The sequence below is a fragment of the Delphinus delphis genome, chromosome 6, assembly GCF_949987515.2.
Source record: "Delphinus delphis chromosome 6, mDelDel1.2, whole genome shotgun sequence".
NCBI lineage: Eukaryota > Metazoa > Chordata > Mammalia > Artiodactyla > Delphinidae > Delphinus > Delphinus delphis.
In genome coordinates, this window is record NC_082688.1 from 5366501 (window position 1) to 5384329 (window position 17829).

Consider the following 17829-nt stretch of genomic DNA (forward strand, 5'->3'; position numbering starts at 1 on the left):
GCACCACACGTGGACGGACTTGCACACGTGTGCACTGCGCACACGGGCACATGTCCGCATGTACCGGTGCGTGTGTGCGTGTGTGGGGGGTGGGAGAGCACACCGATGGGTGTGTGCGCACCGCAGCCGCCTGGGTGAGCTCTGAATGCACACTCACTCCTGCCGGTGTGGAGGGGCTGTGGGCACAGACTCGGGCGGGTACGCGGCAGCAGGATCTGGGCAGCGTGCCTGCATGGCGCACCTGTGGCGGGCGTGCATGCCCCGGGCCGGGGGCACCGTGGGTCCGGGCAGCCCTCACTGCCAGCTGGCGCAGCTCTCGGGCAGGTTCTGCAAAATGGCCTCCAGATTCTGCTTGTCAGCACGGATCTCAGCAAGGTTGCTCTCGAAGCTCTGGATCTGCAGCTGTTGCTGTTCAGACTCCCGCTCCAAGAGCCTCAGTTTCCCTTGCAGCACCCCTGGTGGGCCCAGTTGCAGCCTCAGGCGCTCCAGTGCCCGCTGGGTCTCATTCAGGGCCCGGGCGGGGGCTCCGAGGGTGTCCAGTGACCCTGTGGAGGGGCACGGACAGCCTCAGGGTGGGCTGGCTCCCCTGCAGGCCCCAGAAGCCTGTTCAGGCCCCATCCCCAGAAGCCCTCCCCGACCCAAACCCTCCAGGTTTCCGAGTGCCCACGATCTACCAGGAGGCAAGGGACCGAGAGGGCGGCGTGGTGAGGCAGGTAAGGGCCTGGCCTGGGCACCCCACCGGGCTTATGTGCAGACCCCGGAACTTTCCCCCTGGGTGGCACTGGGCAATTGTTAATTTTTGTTGTTGGTATTACTATTACTGTTAAAAAATGAAGGCCTTGGGTGAGTCCCGAGCCCCAGTTTCCTCATCTGTAAAGCAGTGTGAGTGGGAGAGGCCCCATAATGCCTGCGGCTCCCACACACTGTTTCATTTCACTGAGAGCCCACACTTACAGATGGTACTTGCGGGCCAGGATGCAGGGACATCAGGGTGAAAAGAAAGGTTTCTGGCATCAGAATGAGGGTGGGTGAGGCAGATGGGGCAGGAGGGGCTGCAGGCCTGGGCAGCAGGCCCCAGGGGTCTAGTCCCGGCCCAGCACACATTAGGACTTCCTGGAGGAGCCTCTCCAAGTGTAAACCGAGGGGGTGGGGCCGGGTGCTCACATATGAACTGGGTGATGGTGGCACGGAATCCACGGGCTGTCTCCCCCACCTGGCCTTTGTCACCTTGTCATTAAGGTGGCATTCAATGGAAAGACAGCTGAGGCAGGTGGGAGAGTGCTGGAGTCACAGAAACAAATCGTCAATGCCTTCGAATCCCACAGGACCCCCCTGGGCCCCAGGGCTCCCCATGGCCCTGAGTCTCCTGGGCAATGAAGGCTGGTTTGGAGGACAGGCGACTGCAAGAGCTGAGCCCCGGGGCAGGAAGAAGCAGAGAGAAGCTGAGCCCTGCTGCCGGGCAGGCCCTGCTCCCAGCCGAGACTCGGAGAGGTCCCACCATCCACGGGAAAGTCCAAACAGCCCGGCCTTTGAGGAGGTTACAGCCTCCCCTCTAACCGCCCAGCTGGGTCTCCTGGGGCGGGGACAGGGTCTAGGTGTGCGTGGTCACTCCTGCACCCCCGAGTCGAGCATAGTGCCGATGTGAAAGAATAAATGACAACGACAGCGGCCAGAGTGGTTTACCCACACACAGCGTTTGTTTCGTGCTGGGCATCGTGTCCAGTGAGCTGAGTTCTTGCGGGTATAGACCTGTGGCTGCGAGCGGGCGCTCTGAATCGGTCAGACCCGAGCGTGATCCGCAGCCTCCCCACTGACTGGCTGGGGGACCCTGGGCCCATCATTTAAATTCTCTGGGCCTTAGCTTCCTCATCTGCAAAATAGCAAGAGCACAGGGATCCTTGCCTTGGAAGTTAAAATGAGCTACGATCATGTGTGTGAAGAGCTTGGTGGAGCCTGGCATCCAGCCACAATGCAGAACCCGCTGATTCTTCCTCGTCTTATCGATCACGGTAACCGAAATGCATGCTGTTACATGGGTGAACCTTGAGGACGTTACACTGAGCGCAGTGAGCCAGTAACGAAAGTACACACACTACACGATTCCACTTAGGTGAGGTGCCTACGGTACCAAATTCAGAGACAGAAAGTAGAACAGGGCTTGCCAGGGGCTGGGGGAGGGGGGAATGGGGAGTCTGTGTATAATGGGGGCGGGTTTCATGTTGGGCTGATGAGGAAGTTCTGGAGATGGATGGTGGCGATGGCTGCAGAGTAAGGTGAAGGCTGTGCCCAATGCCAGTGAACTGTGCGCTGAAAGGGGCTAAAATGGCAAATTTTAGGTTTTCTGTATTTTACCCCAACTCTGAAAACTGCTTGTTCATTTCAGCCGAACTGCTCTGACACTGTCCCTTCGCCCCTGCTCTGAGGGCGCCACGTCTTGGGGGGCTGTCCCTTTCACGATTTACTGTCTCATCACACACAGTGTGGAAAGCACTCTCGAAACTACCCCACTGTTACTCCCATTTCCCGGATGGGGGAACTGAGGCTCAGAGAGGTGGAGTGATTTTCCCAAGGTCTCACAGCCAAGGAAGGGAAAGTACCAGACTGGAATGCCAGTCTCTCTGATTCCAAACCAGCACCTGAGCCTCGATGCCAGACTTGCTTCTGTGACATTCTCTCTCCTTCTCTGAAACCCTCCACCACTGAGGCAGGGCCTAGTCACCTGGTACCTACAGGTGTTCTGTGGGTGGTGAGTGTTCTGTGTCTCTCCTCTCCTCCTGACTAGCAGCCCCTGGAGGACGAAGTGAGCATGCTTCTGCCTCGCCCCGGGGGGCCTGGAGCGGTTACAAATGCTTGTCATTGAGCACAAGGCTCGGGATGGGGGAACCACGGACAGGAGGGCTAGGAGGCAAGCTTCCCCAGGACGGGGCCTCCCAGGAAGCTCTCGGAGATGCACCGTGGACCCAGGGGGCCAGGGCCCGGCCTTGGGGTCTCCTTACCCAGCCTGGCAAGCAGCTCTGACAAGGCTTTGATGTCCTTCTCCAGAGAGGTGCGTGATTCCCGGATCTGCTTCTCCATCTCGCTCAGCCCGGCACCCACCTTTTGGGGGAGGGGAGGGGAAGAAAAGCTTGAGCGGCTCCTGGCTGGCTCCCGGGACCACAGGAGAAGGAGTGCTGGGGTCTCAGCACACGTACCTGATCAGCTGCTTCTAGCTGCTGTCTGCGTGCTTCTGAGGCCAGGACCTGCTGGGAGGCCTGCTGGAGCATCGACTGCGTCTGGCTGGAGAGCCGGCCAGCCCGGCGGTGCTCTCGCTTCCCCTCCCTCAGCAAGGCCTTGGCGAGCTACGTTCGGGGTGGGCGGCAGCAGCAGGGAGGGGAGTGTGAGTGGAGAAACTCCTTTTAGAGGTAAAGGGTGACCGCCCTGCCCAGCGGTCATAGATTCACGCACCAGATCATTCATTCATTCATTCCACAGCTGTGTACCAGATGCCGGCAAAGAGCAGACTGCTGGACACTACCCACCTCCCCCGAGAGGAGAAATTCCAATAATTTACAGATGGGGACACAGAGGTGCAGAGAGGAGGAGCTGGCCAAACTCAAAATGGCGGGACCAGAAACCAAGCCTGGGGACGCCTTCAATCCAGCACTGTCTCTAGGGAGCTGTAGAGGCCGTTCACTTGGGCCCTGAGTGACGGTGCTGGGAAGACGCCTATTGATTCAAATTTGGCCCGAATTAAACAAGAAAAGTCTAGAAGTTTAGGGAGTAGAACCAAACAGACTGAGGTGTGAGTCCTGGTTATGCTAAGTTACTGAACTGGGCTGGGCGTCAGGGTCCTCACCTGTCCCATGGGGACAGCAGTGACATCTATTTCATGCGGAATCAACAGGGTCACCCGCGTGAAGCTCCGGAGCTCGGAGCCTGGGACCCCTCAGTGAGTGCAGAGTATTCAGCATTGCGCACAGAAGGGGCATTTACCCTACAGAAGGGCACCTCTTCTATGACAGGCCTCCCACACGCCCAGAAGGCAGGGATGCCCCTGGAGTCCCATCCGTGGCCCTGACCTTGGCACTGTCCTTGGCCAACAGCTCGGCTTCCCTGCCCTTCTTCTTGGCACTGGAGGAGATGGATGCCGCATTTCCCAGCATCCTCTCCACCTGCTTGGTCTTCTTTTTGGACTCTGCAAGGAGCCTGTCCTGGACAATGGCTGCCTGCCTCCTCAGTGCGGCCTGGTCCTTGGGCCGAGGAAACCTTGGCTTCATTCCTGTAAAGCCAACCGAGGCTGTGTCAGGAGGGCTGGGCTCATGCCTGGAGAGCCCATTGGGTGGTCACTGCCAGATGTCTGACCAACCCCAGACCCTTGGACAACGTGAGCAGGGGTATGAGATGCATGAGATCTGTGTGTAAACTTCTCAGGCTCACCCAGGGAAAACAAACGAGTGAGACATACTGCCCTGTGAGTGTAAAGATTCATGTTATGTTACGATACTTACTAAAGTCACAGAATTGCATGCTGGTCGATGCCTGGGCCAGTGGTAGAGATGGGAGCTATAGCACGGTACACAGCAAGATCCATTAAGTTCCTTGTTTTTACATACCACGCATTTCTAATAGGCTTTGAGGCAGCTTATCGTGATGAACAGACCAACAACTGGACCATTAAAATGATAAACCAAAGGCCGTATGTAACTAGGGGGATGATGAGAAGTGAGAAGCGCCAGAAAGTTAGGATAATGACGGTGCAGGTACCGAATGCACTGTTTACCTTTTAGCCCCTAGCGGCCAAGACAAAAAGAGAAATTCTACAATCCACATAGGTTTTTATTATCTAATAAGAAGTAGTTTCCTTCTATATAGAAAGAAAGACTTTTTCATTTCCTTTCAGATAAAATTCTAACGGAAATTTATCCTAAGGAGTACTGATTATAGTAGACAAAGTCAAAATTTAAAAAGAATCAAGGGGACTTCCCTGGCGATCCAGTGGTTAAGAATCCACCTTCCAGTGTAGGGGATGTGGGTTCGATCCCTGGGCGGGGAACTAAGATCCCACATGCCGCAGGGCAACTAAGCCCACGCATCGCAACGAAAGATCCCGTGGGCTGCAACCAAGACCCGATGCAGCAAATAAATAAATAAATAAATAAATATTTTTTTAAAAAAGAATCAAGCCTTCTAATATCCAGGGACATAATACTACATAATCATTCCATGAAGATAATCCAAATGTTAGATCTACTTTGCTTCCTGTACACAAAATTGGCATTTCTTAAAGTGCACTCTGGGGAGACTTCCCTGGTGGCACAGTGGTTAAGAATCCGCCTGCCAGTGCAGGGGACACAGGTTCGAGCCCTGGTCCAGGAAGATTCCACATGCCGCAGAGCAACTAAGCCCGTGTGCCACAACTACTGAGCCTGAGCTCTAGAGCCCGCGAGCCAGAACTACTGAGCCCTCATGCCACAACTACTGAAGCCCTCGCGCCTACAGCCCGTGCTCTGAAACAAGAGAAGCCACTGCAGTGAGAAGCCGCGCACCGCAACGAAGAGCAGCCCCCGCTCGCCACGACTAGAGAAAGCCCGCGTGCAACAACGAAGACCCAACACAGCCAGAAAAAGAAAAAAAGTGCACACCGGGGAGCCCTGATTCTACAGGGTGTTGATAAATGCTAGGGGAAATTAAGTTTACATAAAGTGAACCCGGTTTCTTTATTGAAGGACTTCTCAGAGCCTTTAATATTCTCAGGTGTGCACTGCAAGGCCTCGGGGGGATCTATAGCACGTGACATTTCCTAAACTTATTTGAACACAGATCCTCTCCTGGCAGAGCAGCTGCAGGCTAGGGGCTGTTCCACATTTCATTCAGTAAAATTTCCTTTCTTGGTCTACCCAACTGTAAAATGCGGGCACTTGGCCTCCTTTCCCTACAGCTCAAAAAAGACCTGCTGGCATCAACCCATCAACCCACGTTCTAAAGAGAAACGCTGCATCCCTTCCCATAGCCCCACTGGACATTGGACCGGGGCAGCCATATTTGTACCAGGTAACCAGACTCTCAGCCAGAGTGGCCTAGATCAGGGATGGACAGCTGATGGCATCAGATTCTCCTCCCATCTGGTCCTGAGGGGCTCTGCGCGTGTGGTCTGATGATGGATGGCCACGTAGGCAAGAACCTGGTGAGCGGTATGTGAGATGGGGAGGGACAAAGCAGCCAGAGGAGAGGGAGGTCCTTAGAGGCAGAGGGAATGATCTCCTTGGCTTATGCCCACATGACTGGACTTCTGTCCTCTGCAGCTAAGCCTGCCCTGGTGTCTGTCATGGGCATCTGTGCATCCACGAGCCTGGGGCTAAGCAGGGCACACATACCTTCTAGGTCAGCCAGCAGAGTCCTGGCTCCTGTGACAGTCACCATGGCAGCCTGGACAGATGAGGAAGCCCGGGTCAGGGCAGCTCTGGCTTCCCGGTGCAGCTGGAGAGAGAAGAGAGAGGCTGGTCAGGTGGTGCTGGAGGTGTGCTGGGCAGAGAGGGGTCAGGTGGGCACCAAACCCACATGTACAAGGTCCCAAAACATCACCAAAACTCTGACACTGAATTATGCTGTTTACCAGGAACATCTGATCTGTTTTATTATTCCAATATTAAACCTTGAATATCTCTCCCAAGAAGTCACCTGTCTCACAAAAGCTCCGAGGAAAACTGAAACCTAAGAACTAAAAGAAAGATGAACAACTGAAAATTGCGTTCTTGTCAGAACGCTGCCGCGTCTCAGCCAGAGCATGTGAAGTAGTGAATCTGTTTATTAGACAACTTTTACTCATAGAAAATTAGTTTCTTCCCCGTTGCCACTAAAAAAAGGCTGGATACTTAAAGAATACGGGTCTGATGGATAAATAGATACACAAAATGTGGTGTATCCACAGAACGGAATATCATTCAGCCACGAAAGGGAACGAAGTACTGATATATACTACGATGTGGATGAACCTAGAAAATATTATGGTAAAGCAGCCAGACACAAAAGGTCACATATGGCACGATTCCATTTATATGAAATGTCTGAAATTGGAAAATCCATAGAGACAGAAAGCAGATGGGCAGTCGCCAGGGGCTGGGGGGAGGGAGGAATGAAGCGCTTAATGGGTATAAGCAGTCGCCCTTTGGGGTGATGAATGTTTTGGAACTAGACAGAGGTGGTGATCGCACAACACTGGGAATGTGTTAAATGCCACTGTGTTGTACACTTTCAAATGGGTAATTTTATGTGATGTGAATTTCAATCCATCATCAGTCATGCGGGGTTTAAAAATTTTTTTTGGTAAAGTCTTTATTGAATTTGTTACAATACTCTTTCTGTTTTATGCTTTGGTTTTTTTTGTCTGTGAGGCATGTGGGATCTTACCTCCTCGATCAGGGATGGAACCTGCATGCCCTGCATTGGAAGGAGAAGTCTTAACTACCGGACCGCCAGGGAAGTCACAATCATGTGGGTTTGAAGAGCCATCAGATGCTGCCCTGGGATCCCTTGTGTCTTAAGTCTTACTCCAAATGCCTAGCAGGATGGGAGAGGAAGGTGGGAGGCACTGTGCTGGGGCACTGCGCACTGGGGTCTGGTCCTGACTCTGCTGTGGCCTCAACTGTGCCCCTGACCAGGGTGATGGACTAAATCAATGGGTACCACCCCAGGGGGCCCTGACACAGCACAGCTCTCCCAGTATATGACAGGCACCAGGCCCAGCTGTTCGGATGCAGGCAACAGCTTTCTGCCTTGTTTCTTGTCTTTAAAAGGAAAATAAAGATGGATACAGGGGACTTCCCTGGCGGTCCAGCGGTTAAGACTGCACTTCCACTGTACGGGGCATGGGTTTGATCCTTGGTCGGGGAACTAAGATCTTCCGTGCCCTCCCCCCCCCCAAAAAAAAGATGGATACGGGATAAGCCACTGCTGGGATTTGAAAAAGGTCTGTAGATTAGCTCATTGTATTATATCATGTTGATTTCCTTATTTTGATCCTTGTAAGGTGGCTGCGTAAAACATTAACAGAAGGAGAATCTGTGTGAAGGGTATATGGGACTTCTTTGTGTTTTCTTTGCAACCTTTTTCTAAGTCTAGATGAAAGGTGGAAAGTTAAAAAAAAAAAAACACTTGAAGGGGTGCTTATACTTTAATAGGTTGGGGCTCAATTCACTCCATGATTCTTGAATTCCCTGATTATTTAGTCTTGCCTCCCCTCCTGGGTTGTAAATGCCAAACAGTGGGGTTTAGCACTAGAGCAACGTATGTGCTCGCTAACATATCTGGCAAGTGAACTAATGAATGCAAGAATAAGTGAATGAGACCCATCCCAGCTGTAATTACCACTGAGTAAGGGTGGTGGGCGTGGCTCTGTCTGTCTGTCCATCCTGCCTCCTCTCATACCTTTACTCCTTCTCGGGAAATCAGGACCTCCTGCCTTGGCACGAGCTAACTGAGGTTCTCTGGAATTTGGGGGAAGGCACTGGAGGGGTGGAAAGAACTACTTCTGGTCTTTGCCCTTCCCTCCCCCTGCAACCCCTGAGCCCAGATCATGCCTGGGGCAGCCCCAACTTTCTCCAGGTGCTGCCTCAAAGGACAAGAGCCCACCTGCATAAGGGGTTCTGTCTTGTGCAGCACGGCCTGGGCGGTGGCCTGGAGGGCCCGGGCAGCCTCGGTGACCACGCGCTCTCTCGATGTGACCGTCTTCTCCAGGGCCTGCACCTTCAGGCCCAGGGTCCTGGCCTGGGACTTCTGAGGCTGCTGGGAGATGGAGGGCTCAGACAAGGCCTGATGGGAAGGTCCGAGGGGCAGGTCCTCTACTGGGTGGGAGAAGCCCAGGGGCAGGGACCATGGGGGCAGGGCTGCACGTGGACCCTAAGAAGCAGAGGGGCCAGGGCGAGAGAAGCCAAACTGGGGAAGCTGTCACTTGAGGTCTGATTCTAGCACCAGCAATTTCTAGAAGCGCAGACTCAGCTAACCTCCCGGACCTGTGTTTCCTTCCCCAGGCTCACAATCCCTTCGCTGAAACCCTGGGGCCGGACGTACTTCTGAATTCAGAATTTCCTGCGGGGACTTCTTATTACCTAACGCCCTCAGCAGTATCTGGGGCAGTGCTCAGGGCCAAACATGTCACCACCTACATTTTCCTTCATCACACACAGTGGGAGGATCAAACACCCTGAGTAAACAGCCTGGGAGCCGTCAGTCCTGGGCAGGCTGGGCCCCAGATGCATTTCTATAAGTTTAGTCTTTTTTTTTAAAGTTTAGCTCCCAAGTTTTGGCATTTCAGGATTACTGAGAAGGCCTGAGGAGCTGATTTACCCAGAGGCAAGCAGCATAGGGTGACAGGCACATAGAGGATGAGGGCATTGCTCACGAATCCCTTCCAGCCCCTCATGGATGCAGGCCTGAAATAACCAAATGGGTGAGCTCTAGCCGACAGACGGACAAAGTAACCGAGGCACAGGGATGGGAAGTCCTTTGCCAAGGTCACAGAGCCAGAGTGGCGGAGCTGGGATTTGGCCCCATGTCCGTCTGGTGTCATTGCCAATGCCACTATGATGAAGAAGAGGCCTCGGCCTTGATATTATCATTATAATCAACAACAAAAATTGGCTGGGATCTTTTCATCAACTGCTAGAGAGTTAGAAATAAGCCACGTCCTCTGCCTCTGCCTGGGCCGCACTGGTTTCCCAGCTGCCACATTCTCCCTCACAACCACCGCATGCAGAGCTCCAAGGACAGCTGAGCTGACCGGTGCTGCAGGGGCAGCTGGTGAGGCCAGGCGCTGGGCTGCATCTGCGCCGACTTGCTGCACGGTGGCCAGCACCCTCTCAGCTTCAGGTAGCACCTCTGCCACGGCCGTGCCCAGCGCCCTCTGGGCCGCGTGTACCTCCTGGTACCTGGGAGGAGACAGAGGCAGGATGGCCCAGGAGCAGGACACAGGCCATCCCTCCCCATTGCTGTCCCGGCCCCCCCAGTGAAGCTCCCGGTTGAAGGGGCTCTGGCAACTTCCTGGGCAGAACCGCCGTCAGCGGAGCTGGTACCCAGCAGCTGGCCTCGGAAACTGGCTGCTCCGCAGCTGTCTAATGAATGGGGAAGGCAGCCGAGGGGCTGCATTCTTGTTTCCTCATTCACTGAATTCAATCACGCTTTTCTGAAGGAGCTCCCGCTTGGTTTCCACTTGAGAATCACATGTTTTGCAAATGTTTGGCTCCTCTGGACGAATGATGAAGAGGAAAATGCCTGGTGTTGTTGGAGGGATAGCGGCCCAGGCCCTGATGCCCCTGAGTGACCTTGGGCATGTTGCTCTCCAGGTAAATGGAGACCTCTGGGCTGCATGACTGTTCTGGGGCCCTTTCTCCCTGAAATGCTGTAATCAACCAACCAGGACAGCTTTCCTGTCCAGCTGTCCACACCCTGCCCCACCCAGCTCCCCCTACCATGGGTACTGCTGGACCACCCCCCGTCCCCAGGGTGCCTCCCATCCCTCATCCCTTTACAGAGAGCCAGCCCCCCCACCCCGCCCCTGGGAGTGGGTCATGTGATCCACCCAGCCATACTGATTGGCTCAGGACTGGCCACCTGACCCAAGCTGGGCCAATCAGATTCTCTCATCTAGGAAATCCACTTGGGCTCAGTGAGACGTTGGTGGGTCTCCGTTGACCCTCTGAATGAGCTCGATACAAGGGGGCCACCCACAGCAGAGAAGCAGAGGCCAAGAAGAAAGCTGGTGCCTGACAGGAGCTCCCTAGGGGTCTGGGGAGGGGCAGGGGAGCTTCAGGGGGTCGAGGATGAGCTGACCTGGAACCTCCTTGTTTAGGTTCTCATTCCTTCTCTCCAGAGGCTAAGCTGCACCCCGGCATGAGTGGGTTCCTCTAACGTACCCCCAAGCAGGCCTAAGACCCTAGGCATCGCACCCCACCCTAAAGAGCATCGGGACTCAGGGAAGGAGGCCGGTTCTGGAACCAGCGGCCTCTGACCAGGCCCTGCCGGCTTCAGGAAGCCAACCCAAGCTCCTACCCACACCTGGGAGGTCTCCTCACCTGTCCTCTAGCTCCTGCTGGGCCTCCAGGGCTGTTCTCCCCTCCACCAGACTCCAGAGAAGCGCATAACTGCTGTTGGAGGTGAGCAGGGCCCTCCGAGCAGTGGCCTCAATCCTGGTGGTGGTGTCCCTGTGACTGTACGACGACACCCGCCCGACCATCACCAGGGGCTGACACAGAGGGGGCCCGGCCCACCCCCCACCCCCTGCCACCGCATGGGCCTCTTGCCGTCCCAAAGGGAGTACAGCCACGGGGGCCAGGCTCCTGTCCTCCCTCTGCCTGATGCACAGTGAAGACTGATGGGAAGGGGACCCGTGCCCCTGCTCCTGTTATATAGGGTTTATGCCTGTTGTCCTGGCATAATAAATAATAGGGCCTTTGATCACACATTAGATCTCAGCTTGGACAATAAATTATACGGTTACCCTAATAAAGAGAGCATAGAAAAGACAGCCTGGGTTTGAATCTGGCTCTATCACTTCTAACCCCGTGTCCTTAAGCAAGTCACTTTACTTCTCTGAGTCTTTTCTCATCTGTAAAATGGGTCTACAGTCCCTAAAGTACAGCTAAAGGGAAAAATTGCTTCAGAGCTTGTGTCTTTAGGATCTTAAGCTGCTTCTTAAAAGCAGTGGATGAAACAACCCAAATGTCCATCGACGGATGACTGGATAAACAAAATGTGGCATATTGGTACAATGGAACATTATTGGGTTGTAAAAAAGAATGAAGTACTGATATATGGTACAATAGGCATGAACCTTGAAAATATTTTGCTGTATGAAAGAAGCCAGACACAAAAGACCATGTATCTAATTCCATTCATATGAAACGTCCAGATTGGCAAATCTATAGAGACGGAAAGTAGATTGGTGGTTACCAGGGGCTGAGGAGGGCGAAGAGGAATGGGGAGCGATGCCTAATGGGTACCTGTTTCTGGGGTAAGGAAACTGTTCTAACACTGACTGCGGAGATGGTTGCACAATTCTGTGCAATTCTGTGAATACACTGAACACCACTGAACTGTACTTGAACGGGTTGACTTGCGTGGCATGTGAATTATATCTCAGTAAAGCTGTTATAAAAAAAAAAGCCAGGGAAGGCTCTCAGATGCCTTCAGGCGACCAATGTCGGCAGACCCCCACCCCGACCCCTTGCATCTCATGCCATCCTTGCACACCTCTCCTTCCCACGGCGATGACACTTCAGCTCTGTACTCAAGTGATTCCAACTCCCGGGGTGGGGATACCTATGGGGCTGGCCCTGACCCTGGAAGCCCCCAGCAGAAGGGCTGGGCTCCCTTCATGGTTGTGTGGCCAGGACCTCACCACGCTCCCACGGCACGGGGGCTCACCTCCTGGCGAGGGCACGGGCCTCTATGGCCAGATGACTCCAGTTGGTGGGCTGGCCGAGCCCTTCCTGAGGAATCGCCTTTAGAGAAGAGAGAGAAATAGGAGGAAGCTGATGGTCCATCCCTGAAGGGCAGGGCCCACATCTGGCTAACTTGTTGGGCAGACCTGGGCCATGTCACTTATTTCATAAACGCTCAGAGCCAGCTACAAAGTCAGCATCCAGTGGGCGGAGCCCTAGAGCTTGGAAATAACCATAACGACGCCTACCACGTGCTGGGCATGCACTGTCTACTTGGAATACGGCTCGTTCTTTGCAAATATTATCTCACTGAATCGGCAGAGGAGGCACTGTGTGACCCCTATTTTGCAGATGAGAAAACTGAGCCTCCCAAAGCAGGGGGCGGGGGCATGCCCCAGGCTCAGCAGAGGGGAGGAGTTGGGGAGGGGTCCCCTGGGGTACCAGAGATGCAAGGATGGTGGCTGCATGCAGAATCTCCTCTTCTGAGGACTCCAGCACCGCCTCTAGGTCTGCCAGCTGGACGCAGGTCTTCTCAGCTCTGGCCTGGGCACAGTGGGCTTTCCTGCTCAGTGCCTGCAGCTGTTCCCGGGCAGCCTTCACAGCACCCTCAAGGCCTGTCATCTGCTCCAGGAAGTCTTCCTGGGCCCCTGCAGAAAGCCCAGAGTCCAGGAGTCACAGAGCAGTCGAGATTTCACAATAAAGTCTGCAACTTCAAGGGGCCCCATCTGTGTCCTCTACTCCTCCTGGGCACAGCTTGACTCCATCACCAGGCCTGAGCACTGGTTCCAAAGGAAAGGCCTCCCCATTTTACAGATGCGAAGGCTGAGGCCCACAGACGGCAAATCATGACGCAAGGTCCCCCACACAGGAAGTCAGCCACACAGGAAGGACCGGAAGGAATCCAGGCCTTCTAGATCCACAGCGAACAATTCCTGAACCTGAGACAGCAGTAAAACCCGCCTTGAGTCAGCTCCGTAGTTCGCAGCGTGGCTCAGTGTGGGAGTTTCAACACACAGCATCTGATGGCTCCCTATTTTGTTAGTCTTGCAAACAGGTGCTCAGCTCACCTACGGCTGCTACAGGAGTACAGGTGCTTGTGAACGCGAAATTTAAGAAAATAAGCAATTCACATTTGATGCTCCTAAATTTCAGTGTCCCAGGGACAAATTGCACGTAGACCTAATGACAATCTTTTTTCTTATCTACCCATTTATTTTCTATGCTGGGGATACAGCAGTGAGCAGAATGGCCAACAGTCAAAGACGGCAGGAACTTTACCTGTTCAGCACCTGGGACAGCGCCCCAATGATTATTTGTTGAGTGACTGACTCAACGAATAAACCCACCCCCGTCCTCACTGAGCTTTATGGGTGCAGTGTAGGTGGCGCAGGGGGCATGGGGACCGAGGCTATAGTCAGAGCTATATTCTGTAGCTTTGTATAAAGCTACAAAATACAACTGGGTGAGGGATATTGAAAGAGAGGTTCGTGGGATGACAGGACTGCATAGCAGGAGGAACTCACTTAGTTGGGGAGGTCAGACAGGCTCTCCCAGCAAGTGAGTTCTCCTAGGGGTGAACCCGACTGAGGTCAGACTGAAGGGCTCCACAGGGGGCATCTGACCAGCCAGCCCCCTCCCCTTGCCTCCCAGTCTTCCACTCTGGTCTCCCACCGTACCTTGCAGCAGGGGGTGGCCCTCGTAGATGTCCCCCCGTGGGGCCTCTCCCTGTAGAATGTCCAGTGGTCCCCAGGGCCTGCCACAGTTTGACCCCTGCAGCCACCCTTCCATCAGGGTCAGTCTGGCCTTTAGCCTGGCAGCCTGGAGAGGTCAGGGAAGGAACGGTGTGGGAGGCTGGTGGCCTAAAGTCCTGCTTGGAAACCTCTGCCTGGCCTGCCCACCCCAAGCATTGCCTTCTCTGATCCTACCCTGGGCCTCAAAGCTAAGCACACACAGGACCTCTGAGAACCAGCTGTGCCCACCCTGTCCTCAGAGCTGCCCCTTCCCTTCTCATACCCACAGCCCCTGCTGGCATTCAGCCGACCACACCTCTGCCCTACTGAGGGAGGGATGGGAAGGGAAGCCCCAGGAGGATTTCTGTCTGTTTTGCTATGTTCCCAGGACTTGGCACAGAGCAGGCATGTGATCCTTGCAGGCCGAGTGAGGGTGCTTTGCGACGTCTCCTAGCCCCATTCTTTCAATCGTATGAACAATACACGCATTTACGGGGCACTTGCTAGGAGCCAGGTGTGAGCGACCGCTGGCCACGCACCAGCTCACATTCACCTTGTAACCGCCCTAAGGGGCAGGGGATACAGGTCCCGAGCCCAGTCCTCGATTCCAAAGTCCAAAATGCTCTGAAAACCTGCAAAGCTTTCCATTCCTTACTGGGGGGCAGAATCAGGTTGAAAAAACCCTGCACTCAATTAGAAAAAAAACTGCTCTGAACAAGGCTACTTATGATCTCGATTTACCCCCTTGGTGTGACTATTCACCTGTTCTCCTGCAGATGTATCACTGGGTTTGGTTAGGGGGCCGGCCCAGGCACCGCTGGGAGTGGTACCTAATATTCAGCACACACCATCCTATCTTTCTACAGAACCATCACTGGATTCAGGTTAAGGGGCTGCAGGCCTGAACTATTTCAGTTTGGAGTAGGAGACACACACTGAAACTTACCAAGGCTGTCACCTGCCTGGGCATGTGACAACTAACAGGGTTGGGGGGGGTAGGGGAACGCCAGAGGTCATGCTCCTGACCCCTGCACGACACCACCTCCCTGCCTGAGATACTACTTGTGTCCATAATGGGCATTGCCCTCCTCCTGACCCTCCCCCAAAGGGCCTTCTGTGGTCTCGTTCCCACTGAACTTGAGAAAGTGTGAGACCTCGGCCTGGGTGGTGGGGAAGGACATGCAACAGAAGCCACCTTTCTCCTGTCCGCTCAGGAGCCAGGGAAGGGCAGAGGTGGGGCTGGGCCAGATGGCTGGGTGGGCACAAGAAGGAGGTGGCCGGTGGTCCCAGAAGGTCTGAGAGCTGTGGGTAAGTGGGCATTTCCCGGTGCCCAGCACAGAGCTGGTGCTCACTGGGGGCGTGAAATGAACAGAAGGTGGGGCGGCCCTGGGCAGGGCCTGGATGGGAGGGCTCACCTCCTTCTTCACCAGGGCGTAGCAGGACGGGCACTCCTGGCAGTGTGTGCCGCCGGCCGTGAGGAAGAAGTTGTCCTGGCAGAGGTCACACTTGTAGCCCACAAAGCCGGGCCTGCACACACACGTGCTGTTCTCGTGACACTGGGCCGAGGCGGCGCCCAGCGGGGAGCACCTGCAGGCTGGGGGGCGGGGCAGACGGCGCTGGGTGCCCTGATGGCCACCCCACACTGGAACCCCCAGGTCCCCCGCACCCTTGCGCCTGGCTGCTTCAGACCCCATGGGCAGCTCAAGTACATTCCTGGGTCCTTCCTGGGAGACTGATTCAGAAGGCTGGAGGTGACGGCTGAGAGCCTGAGTTATTTCAGTGCCCCTGGGATCTGAGGACCGGTCAGGTTTAGGACTGCCACGCAGTCTAACCACACAAACGAGGCCCAGAGAGGTGCCCTGATGGCCCCAGGCACACAGGGATTTAGCAGTGGAGTCTAGGGCTAGATTCTTGGCCTCCCATGCTGTCTTCTGCGCTGCTCCCTCACTCCACATTCCCACGGCTGCTCTAAGAAAACCTGCCCCGTATCTGATCTCTCTCCTGCGGCGCGGCCATCTGCCCCACTGGTCCTCTTTCCTAGAAGCCTCACTCTCTAGGCAGCCTGGGAAGGACACGGCTTCCTTACCCCGGCAGCCCCTGATGGAGAAGCCGAAGAAACCCAGCTGGCATCTGTCGCAGGCCTGGCCCTCGACGCCTGGGCGGCAGGGGCACTGCCCGGTCTTGGGGTGGCACTGGTCCCCCTGGGAGCCCAGCGGGCGGCACTCGCAGCTACGACAAGGGAAGGGACCCAGGTCTGAGTCCAGCTCTGGGCCATTCCCAGTCCCACCTCTGCCGGCCAGGGCTGGTGATCACGCCTCTATTGGCAAGGCCCCATCTCTGTGTCTGCACATGTCAAACAGCTTCCCTCAGGCTGTGCCCTGGAAAGCACAGTCTCATAAAATGCTCCCCCCACAAAAAAGGTATGGGGACATATATACATTTGGACTATACCCTTCAGTTGGAAAGTCACAATGCAATTAGCATATTATAGGCCTGAGAAGTCTGGTCAGGAAGAAACCTGTTTGCTTCACTGGGCATTTCCCTGGAGTTCTCCACTGCTCCCTAAAGATGGTATCTAAGCTGCTGCTGTGGCCCAAAAGGTCACAGAGCGACAGAGTTACCGAGAAGGGAATCAGAGACCCAACCAGCCCCTGCCCACCTGGGCATCCCTTAGGGCTGCTCTTGGCCTGCAGCCTGGGTTGGCACGGCCATGAATCTGACCCCCAAGGGACCGTCCCTTTGTCCCCCTTCAGTGCAGGGCACAGTGTACCTGGCAGTGGGCCTGGGACGACACATGCCAAGCCAGGCCCCTCTCTGGAGGCTCCCTGGCGATTTTGTCCATCCTGGAGAAACACCCAGGGGAAGGGCACCCACAGCCTCGCCCCACCCACCTCCGGCAGCCCCTTCCAGGCTGGAGGTCGTAGAAGCCAGGGCTGCAGTGGCCACAGTTCCGTCCGGTCACATGAGGCAGGCAGGTGCACTGGCCGGTCACCGGGTCACAGGGTCTCTGCTCGCCGACTGAGCCCGCCTGGTCGCAGCTGCAAGCTGGGGGTGGGGGTGGGAGCAGGAAAGGGTGGTGGGGAACCATGCCGATCATCTGTTCAACCTCTGGGGACCCAGGAGCGGCAGAGAAGATGGGGAGACCACAGAGATGACTCACGTTCAGCTCAGACGCCTAAGCATCTCTGCAAAAAGGTTCTAGGGTTGGGGTCAAGCCTCAGCCCATTTTCTATGTCCTTGGAGAGACAGCCCAGAATAGTCGTGGTGGCAGATGGCCCTTCTGAGCCTGCCCTGAGCCCCCACAGGCTGGAGAGAAGGCCAGAAACTTGGTTGGGGGTTAGGGGCAGACCTCTGTTCCCACTGTTTTGGGCCCCTTGTCTCTGCTCTCCTGGGTCCCATAAAACAAGAGGCGACAGGTGCTGCATACGCGGCAAGGACTCAGGAGCGAGTGAGTCTGGGGCAAATACTGAGCTGCTCCCTGCAGCACTTCTGGAAGCCTCCCACGAGCTCACGCACACTGTGGCCCTCTGAGAGGGCACAGAGGGCGGAGCACCTTGGTGGGGAGGCACGGCCTGACAGGAAGCCCAGGGGCAGGACAAACGTAATGAGTGCCGCAGGCCATCTGGGACAGTCTTGCATGCCAACTGTGGAGCGTGAGGTAAGTGCTAAATTATCCGGGCAGGAAA

At 55.2% G+C, this 17829-nt stretch overlaps 1 protein-coding gene across 1 annotated transcript in view; it reads right to left on the reverse strand.

The window, feature by feature from the left end:
- Positions 1–210: 210 nt before the first annotated feature.
- Positions 211–17829, reverse strand: part of LAMC3 (laminin subunit gamma 3) — a 59686-nt gene continuing 42067 nt past the window's right edge. Inside the window, exons 16-29 of the mRNA XM_060013275.1 lie at positions 17035–17188; positions 16230–16372; positions 15559–15737; positions 14090–14231; positions 12855–13060; positions 12397–12473; positions 11046–11180; positions 9755–9902; positions 8608–8757; positions 6354–6456; positions 4059–4258; positions 3192–3338; positions 2997–3096; positions 211–545 (exon numbers count right to left, since the gene is read on the reverse strand). Coding sequence (XP_059869258.1) covers positions 295–545; positions 2997–3096; positions 3192–3338; positions 4059–4258; positions 6354–6456; positions 8608–8757; positions 9755–9902; positions 11046–11180; positions 12397–12473; positions 12855–13060; positions 14090–14231; positions 15559–15737; positions 16230–16372; positions 17035–17188 — 2135 coding nt within the window. The 3' untranslated portion in view covers positions 211–294. The remainder of the gene's footprint in view (positions 546–2996; positions 3097–3191; positions 3339–4058; positions 4259–6353; positions 6457–8607; positions 8758–9754; positions 9903–11045; positions 11181–12396; positions 12474–12854; positions 13061–14089; positions 14232–15558; positions 15738–16229; positions 16373–17034; positions 17189–17829) is intronic.